General features: G+C 35.6%; 1 protein-coding gene across 1 annotated transcript; it reads right to left on the bottom strand.

The window, feature by feature from the left end:
- Positions 1-2,159: 2,159 nt before the first annotated feature.
- LOC144367142 (N-alpha-acetyltransferase 50) lies at positions 2,160-5,336 on the bottom strand. The gene has a single exon (XM_078022460.1). It carries the CDS (start codon positions 5,074-5,076, stop codon positions 4,567-4,569), a length of 510 nt encoding a protein of 169 aa, XP_077878586.1. The 5' UTR covers positions 5,077-5,336; the 3' UTR covers positions 2,160-4,566.
- Positions 5,337-9,132: the final 3,796 nt, after the last annotated feature.

The raw sequence follows: 9,132 nt of genomic DNA, 5'->3' as shown, positions 1-9,132 counted from the left end.
GATCAAGGTAAATTTTCCATATAGCTACCCTATTTACCAAATCATCCGGGCTGAAAAGACTGTTCTTTCCTCCATTACTCCATTGCCTATCCAGTATGAAGAGGTCTGCTTCAGGTTCCTGTCTTGCTCTATTGTCACTCTGTCATAAGGTTTGATATCTAATACTAGTACAGATTCTCCAGCACCTTTTTTTTTCTTCAAATCCATCTTGGCCCTTTTCATTTCCATATAATTTTAGGATTAGAATTAGGTTGTCACTTTCTTTTTTTTTATTTTAATTTTTTATTGGTTGTTCAAAACCTTACAAAGCTCTTGACACATCATATTTCATACATTAGATTCAAGTGGGTTATGAACTCCCATTTTTACCCCAAATACAAATTGCAGAATCACATCGGTTACACATCCACATTTTTACATAATGCCCTATTAGTAACTGTTGTATTCTGCTACCTTTCCTATCCTCAACTATCCCCCTTCCCCTCCCCTCCCATCTTCTCTCTGTACCCCATCTACTGTAATTCATTTCTCTCCTTATTTATTTTCCCATTCCCCTCACAACCTCTTATATGTAATTTTGTATAACAATGAGGGTCTCCTTCCATTTCCATGCAATATCCCTTTTCTCTCCCTTTCCCTCCCACCTCATGTCTCTGTTTAATGTTAATCTTTTCCTCCTGCTCTTCCTCCCTGCTCTGTTCTTAGTTGCTCTCATTATATCAAAGAAGACATTTGGCATTTGTTTTTTAGGGATTGGCTAGCTTCACTTAGCATAATCTGCTCTAGTGCCATCCATTTCCCTGCAAATTCATGATTTTGTCATTTTTTTAGTGCTGCGTAATACTCCATGGTGTATAAATGCCACATTTTTTTTATCCATTCATCTATTGAAGGGCATCTGGGTTGGTTCCACAGTCTAGCTATTGTGAATTGTGCTGCTTAGGTTGTCACTTTCCACCAGAAAAACTACCCAGTAGTTTGCTTGTGATGGTATTCAGCTTATATATTAATTTTGAAAGAAGTAACATGGATGTAATATTGATTCCTCCACCTCCTAATATCTGCCCCTTTTACTTAGGTCTTCTTTAGATTCTCTTGGTGATCTTTATAGTTTGCTTAGAATCTTTCAGATCTTTTATTAGATGCTTTGCTAGGTTATTTGCTTTTTATCTTATTTTTTGTTATTAGAATATAAAAATACAACTGGTTTTAGATATAGGTCTTACGGCCAACAATCCAATCAATAACCTGCAAAATTCACCCATTATTCTAATAGTTTGTAGATTCTTTAAAAGTTTTCATCTACACAATCAGGTCATTTGCACATAAGGACAGTTCTTTTTTTAATATTTATTTTTTTAGTTATAGGTACTGAGGATCGAACCCAGTGCCTCACAAATTTGAGGTGAACGCTCTCCCTCTGAACCACAATCCCAGCCTCAAGAACAGTTCTTTATCTGTTTTTTTTTTTCAATTTCAGTACCATTTAGGTTTTTTTTGTCTATTTGGCCCTGCTTAGAATAGAAATGGTGACAGTAGACACCATTATCTTGTTCCTGATCTCAGAGGGAAAGTTTTCAACACTTCGCCATTAAGTGAAATGTTTGTTGTACATTTTCTGTATTTACCTTTTATCAAATTAAAGAATTTCCCTTATGCCTCAGTTTGATAAAGAGTTTTTTTTTTTTTTTTTTTACCAGAACATCACATAAGTTTATTTCAGATGTAACAGCAATGTTAAAATTGACAAGTTTAATTCTTAACTGCACCAAGTAAACTTAGCCATTAAAGTAATTTTAAAGTTTTCCCTCCAAAAACTGAGGGAGCTTTTCTTTTCCACCACCACACACCAGTTTCCTAATAATCTCTTTTTGAAAGATTTTCAATTGATGAGTAAACTTTGAAGATATTTCAGAACTCCTTTCCTCAAATGAAAACTAATCTGGGCAAATTATACATTGCATAGATTTCTCTACAGATTCTTTTCTTTAGAACCTAAATGCAAATTCCATACAGTATAAATTTAACCTACTTGCCCCACTGTAAAAACTATCTGTCCTGAAAAATATGATGGATATATCCTGTGATCTTCCAGTTAACAGAATTACTATTTTACCTCAAAGATTTTTTTATCATATATCAAAATAATCAACTCAACATGGGGTATTACTTTAGTCTTTACTGACTCATAGGTGTACAAACTAGTGCCCAACTTCTACTTCTTCCAAATCTTCTTCTTGTATAAGTGGATGGAATTATTTAACACAAGTTTGATGTAAGACAGTTAACTCTTTACAAACACTTAGAATTTAGGTTAAATCTTTTAACTAGTGTGGAAAAAGAAACTAAATGACAGAAAGCCTACAAACTCAATTCAAACTTTAATATTTTTCCCTCTTTAAATAACAAGTACTTAATTGTCGTGAGGCAGCTATTCGGTTTTTGATAACCACATATAGGGATACATTCATAGGACTGCTTAGAAAGTCCAGGTGAAATGGATATAGAAATAGAGGCAGTGTCATCTCAGAAAACTCAGTTATATATCAAAATCTATTTTGATATCTGGAAGTTTACAAAAAGGCTGAATTCTTCACACTAATTACACTTCCTGTAACTCAAGCACTCTTTTCTTGTCAAGAGCAAGCTGAATCTTATCCACAAAGTAAAGGTGCTTAATGCTAAACTTTTCTTCTAAGCCTACATTTGGATTGTTTAAGGAATTGATAATGAAGAAAACAGTGTGGTCTTTCTACATTTTTACTAATTTAAGATTAGAACACTAAAAATTCATTCACCAGCCATCTTCCTTTCTTATATTTTTCTTGGCACTCAAGACTATGGAAGCCTATTTTACTTTGTACTCTCACACTTACAAATAAAAACTTAAGGATATAAAGTGTGTACATTCTATAAAATAATATTGTCATTTAACCTATTTGGACATGAGACTTTTATACCAGAATTTTACATGAGGATCAATATTATGAATCAAACTTCCTTAAAGTCAAATGACAGAAAACTCAAGCCCTGTGCATTGTTTGTAAAGTCTAATGAGAGCATTTCTAGAACCATCACTACTGACAAACCAAAAAATTCTAAATATTGAAGATGGGGCAATGGGAGTAAAACACAAGTATTTCAGATGTCTCTCATAAAGTTATCAACCTGTTAAAGCCACTCTCTACATGTCAGAAAATGTTCTGACAAAAACCAGTCTGTCAATAGAGGAGGTCACAGTGATATCTGCATTATTAATACTTTATGCTTCTTTCTTTCTTAGAAGCAATTTGTTTAACAATTCCCCTTATCCCAAATCCTTAAACTCAATATTGTAGGCACAGAGTATAAGCAAATCTCGGATGTTCTCCAACAGATAAGCAATAGCATAGCTATGTTATTCTCAAAAATACTGTTTAGATATTTTTTCCTATACAATCAAATGTTCAGTGGCCACACTTTCAATTAACAACCTGCATTAGTTGACATTAAATGCATTTATTGTGCCACAGTCCATCTAGAGTTCCTTTTAGGTATTTTTTTTAAATATGTTTACGAGAAAACACCTGCTTTAGGTTGATTTAGGGATACTGACCCATAAGGACATCAACTCCACTTTTAAGGTTAGACTAATATTGGGTATGCTGAAAGAAAAAGGTTGGGGGAAAAAAAAAAGATGACAACAAAGCTCTTTAGGTCAGTTAAAGGCCATATCTCTAGCTGGGAGAATAAAAAAAGTTTTTTTCACCAGCTCATACTCTAAAAATTAATGACTCTAATATCAATAGCAAGAAAAATAAATCTAATAACCAGAGCTCACTCATTAGCAAAAAAGCAGTTTAACTCAAATGCTTTCAGACCAAAATATAACACAACCTACCCAAACTGCCTCATTCATCAGTTGGGGAAAAAATTGCTTTAAAAACCTAAATAAACTTGATATTTCTTACGAAGATAAAAATGGTCCAACTCCTGAGAAAGTGCTCAGAAGGACTAAAGGTGGAGTGAAGGCAATGTCTAGGGATTAACATCCCAAATAGTTTTTAAGAACCTAGAGTACCACAAACACACTAAACTTGTCTATGAATTACAGAACAAGATATTGCTGCTGCTTCTTTTTATCTTTAGAAATAAACAATATCTGTAGGCTCTGCCCTTCAATGTGAAAGCAGGAAATAAGGAAAAAAAAATTGAAATCATCTGACACCCAAATTTTGGGACCATACATTTTAACTGTGAAACTAAACAGATCTACCTTCTCCTTCTTTCAAGACAACCACCGTACACACACACACCAAAAAAAAAAAAAAAAAACAAAAACAAAACCAAAAAAAAAAAAAAAAAACAAAGAGAGAGAGAAAAAGAAAAACTAAAACAATCCAAACATGATTATTTTTAAAAGTCCTTGAAAGTATTAAAACTTCTAGAGGAAGAAAAGAAATGAGGGAAAAAAAGGAACAAGGAGGGAGGAAAACTTAGGAAAGGCGGGGGACAGGGGCAGGGAATCAATGGGCCTCTCTTTTATTTGGCGACAAGCAAGTGCAAGAAAGTTCATTTGTAATTTGTTCAGTTGTCTGTTTTCTGCGCATCTGCATTCTGACCAGAAGGGACTTTGAGGTTTTTCTGAAGCACATGAGCATCTGCAGGCTCTATCCTCTTATAGTAGTTCTTCTTTGTCTCAATAATCTCAAAGCCAAACTTCCTGTAGAAGTCAATTGCTGACTCATTGCTGATCTGAACGTGCAGATAGATGTTGTCAAAAGTGCCATCTTTTTCACAGATGTTTAGGACGTGATTTAACATTTTAGTTCCTATTCCTAGCCTTCTGTAAGGTGCAAGACATCCTAGTGTCATGATGTAAAGTCTCTTCTGATTCTGTGAATGATCCACCCTGCAGCATACTGCACCTACAGCAATATCATTGAAATAGGCAAGTTTTGCTAGCTCGCCAACCTCCAGAACATCCTTGTAGAACTTGTCATTGTAGCTGACTGGAAAAATGACCTGGTTCAATCTCTTCAACTGTTTAATATTGTGTGGTGTTACATCTCCCAACTCGATCCGGCTACCTTTCATCTTCCCCGCCTGCTGAGGCCGTCGTTACCACCGCTATCAACGCCGTCGTCCTCGCCGCCCCGAGCTCTCGGCGCCCTCAGCTCGGGCCACTCAACCCCACAAGCCGGCCTCCTCGCCTAGGGCACAGAGCTAAAGGGGTGACCGAGGCCGCGAAAGTCGAGGGCGGCCCTGAGTCTTCGAAGGGGGCGGGGGTGTCTCCAGCAGCCGCGCTGGTGCCGCCGCTTCTTCACACGTGCACTCAGGGCACTCAGCTCCCGCCCGCCGCCCTGATAAAGAGTTTTTTAAACGGTAAGGAATGTTGGAAATGGTCATGATTTTTCTGCATTTGTTGAAATGTCCATATGATGTTTTTTATTATACAAATCATATATTATTTTGTTAATGTGGTGAATTACACTAATTAATTACTAAATGTTAAACCACCCTCATTCCTAGAACATACCAAATTTGCACTGTTATGTTTTAATCTATCACCAGACTTTGAGTTTCTAATCATTTATTTAGGACTTTTTCATCTTTGCCAGTGAGAGAAATTACCTTCTAGTATTTCTTTTCTAAAAAAAAAAATAAAAATAAACATACCTGTAAGGATTGAGCATGAAGATTATGCTGGCCTTTAAAACAAACTGGGAAATATACTTTCCTTACTATTTTCTGGAAGAATTTTTAAGTGTTATTTTATCTTTAAACATTTGGAAGTTTTCGTCAGTGACACCCATCTGGGTCTATTTTTTAAAATTTATTTGTGATAGTAGATTCCTTTTTTTTTTTTTTACTATTAGAGTGCTCTTTAAAGTTTTTATTTCTTCTGAAGTTTGTTGTTGTTATTGTTTTCATTCATTTTGTGGTAGTTATTTGGTAATGGGGATTGTACCCAGGACTACTCTGCCACTGAGCTACCCCCCGCCCCAAGCCCTTTTCATTTTGTATTTTGAAGTATGATCTCTCTAAGCTTCCCAGGCTGGCCTTCGATTTTCAATAGTCCTGCCTCAGCCTCCTGAGTTGCTGGGATTATAGGAGTGCACCAACAATCTCAGCCTACAATCAGTTTTAGTAAGTTGTAGTTTTAAAGGAATTCATCAACTTCATCTATATTTAAAATCCACTGGCACAGAGTTATTCATAATAACCTCTTACTTTCTTTGTAACAATGATTGGGATTTTATTCATTCTGGACATTGGTGTTCTCTTTTTTACTTATTAGGGTTTATAAGTTTTATTAATCACTATAAATGACCAACTTTTGGCCTTATAATTTTCTCTATTATTGGTTTATTATATCATCCATTTCTGTTTTTTTATCATTTCCTTTCTCAGACTTTGAGTTTGTTCTAATTTCTAGACAAAATCATAGATGATTAATTTAAGCCATTCATTTAATTCATATACTTATGAATAAAAATTTCCCTTTTAGCACTGCATTAACTACATCTCCTAAATTTTTGTGTATTATTATTATTATTATTATTATTATTATTAAGGACCTGTGGTTTGAGCAAGTTGGGAATTGATGACTGGCACCAGCCCATGTCTAACCACCACACTGGGCTCTACTTCAGGTGAAGTAATGGGTTTTATAAAGCAGAGAACATACCCCTTGAGACTGAGTAAGGATTCCTGGACTTACCATGACATGGGGACCCCCCAAAAGAAAGATATTCTTATAAAATGCAAGATGGATGTTCGCAGTTGTTACTACTAAAAATATGTGACTCTAACTTATTCTCCAAGATGTTGAAACAGGATATAACATTTTTCATTTGTATCATGTTTATCATTTCATATTTCTTTCACTCTTCAGGAAACATGTCCATGGTTTGGTCTCCCTAATGTGATAATATCCATAGCTATTGTTCTCTCATTTAGGCCCTCTCCTAAGCATTTTGCCTGTTGTTTCAATTAGTCCTCATATTTGTTACTATCCCCATTTTCAGATGAAGAAACTAAAACAGTACAATATTGAGGAAGTTGACCAAGGTCATTGGACTCCTGGTGAAGCCTAGATTCAAACTCAGGATGTCTGGCTCTCTGCTTCCTGGTGACCATACCTAGACCTGCTTTCCTCCAACACACCCTTCCGCCATGATGTTCTGCCTCACTCAGGCCCAGAGCTATGGAGTTGGCCCATCATAGACCTCTGGAAATGCCTTCAAACAAGCTAGAAATAAGGGGGATCCAAAGATAATGTTTCACAAGAAGTATCATGGCTGTATGTGGTACTTGTGTACTGGTTGTTCTTTTGAGAGTTCAGTTAAACATAATTGGGGAAATATTTTACATGCACAGAACAGCATTTGGCCAAAAAAAAAAAAAAGGCACAATTTTTCATGACTTTCAGATTCCAATACCAGTGTTTATCAAGTATTCCACACCTCCTTGGAGACAGCTGACAGAATTGATCAATGTCAATAAACAAGCTATGCAGAAGATTTTAGAAGATCCAGATTTTAGTATGGTTTTGAACACCTGTTTAAACTGAGGTTTTAGTGGACTTCTAGACAATAGGGCTGAGTTCTTTCAATGAACAGATCATGCAACATGGTAACTCCATGAATAATCTTTCCAGTGTCAACCTGCATTTAGCTAAAATAATCCCAATAATAAATGAACAAACAGATCCATTGGGTTTGCAGTGAAATACCTAGTCATTTTGCTGAGAATCTGTTGATGATGGAGCAAGTGAAAGACTTTGCTGCTAACATGTACAAAGCCTGTAGTGCCCCTCGCAATTGGAGAAACAACTTTTCCTTCAAGAAAAACTATAGTGGGATTCATTTACTTTTTAAAAATACATGGAATAGATCAACTATACCTAGAGGGACATTTTGTTATGAAAATGCCTAATAAAAATACCTTCTTAACCAAACTCAGGATGTCTGCCCACAGCCCATGTTCTTTCACACTGCATCATAATAACAAGTGCTTATTTGATATTTTCTACACAGCAATACATTTTTAAGTGTTCTGTATATATATTGCTACACCCAATCTCTGCAGTAATCCTATGAGATAACATTTTTTACTATTATTCTATTTTATAGATGAGAAAATAGAATCAGGGAGGCTCCATACTTCACTCCAGGTCACACACCTAGCAAGTATCAGGCTGAGACTAAATACAGGCAGTCGGGCTATAGAGTCTTAGGGCCTCTCAACCAACACTGACTCATCAAAGCCATGACAAGTGTCAAACATCAGTTTACATGGATCCCCATCCAATCATCACAAATGAACATCACTTAGGTTGATAAACAAGTCAGAAATGATGAGACATTTATTTCTACCTGGATGTTTTGCTTACCAATAAGATCTTCATAATTTTTAAATTTTAAAACATATTTTACAAAATGGATTGAAGACCTAGGAATTAGGCCAGAAACTATACAACTCTTAGAAGAAAACAGAGGGTCAACACACCAGCATAGAGACATAGGAAATGTCCTTCTCAATAAGACTCAGAAAATAATGCCAAGAGCTAATAAATTGGATGGTATCAAAGTAGAAAGTTTCTGCACAGCAAAGGAAACAAGTAGGAATGTGAAAAGAAAACCTACAGAATGGGAGAGAAATCTCTGCTAGCTACTCTTTTGACAGAGGATTAGTATCCAGAATATGTAAAGAAATCAAAAAATTTGAGGGCTGGAGATACAGCTTAGTTGGTAGAATGCTTATCTAGCATGCACAAGGCCCTGGGTTCAATCCCAAGCACCACCAAAAAAAATAAATAAATAAATCATAACATCTAATCAAATAAGCCAATTAATAAATGGGTAAATAAATTAAGCCAGTACTTTTCAAAAGAAGAAACACAAACGGACAACAAATATACGAAAAAATATTCAACATCAGTAGCAATTAGGGATATACAAATCAAAACTACACTGAGATTTCATCTCATACCAGTCAGAATGGCATCAAGAACACAAATAATGGGGTTGGGGTTGTGGAGCGCTTGCCTGGCATGTGTGAACCATTGGGTTTGATTCTTAGCACCACATGAAGATAAATAAATAAAGGTATTGTGACCATCTACAACTAAAAAATATAGACACTATT

This window comes from Ictidomys tridecemlineatus, chromosome 10 (genome assembly GCF_052094955.1).
Source record: "Ictidomys tridecemlineatus isolate mIctTri1 chromosome 10, mIctTri1.hap1, whole genome shotgun sequence".
Classification (NCBI taxonomy): domain Eukaryota; kingdom Metazoa; phylum Chordata; class Mammalia; order Rodentia; family Sciuridae; genus Ictidomys; species Ictidomys tridecemlineatus.
The sequence above is the reverse complement of the archived record's forward strand: the minus strand, read 5'-3'. Positions and strand labels throughout refer to the sequence as shown.

Bases quoted from the DNA above. Each gene is read 5' to 3' on its own strand.
- LOC144367142 (XM_078022460.1), bottom strand. From the start codon at position 5,076: ATGAAAGGTAGCCGGATCGAGTTGGGAGATGTAACACCACACAATATT.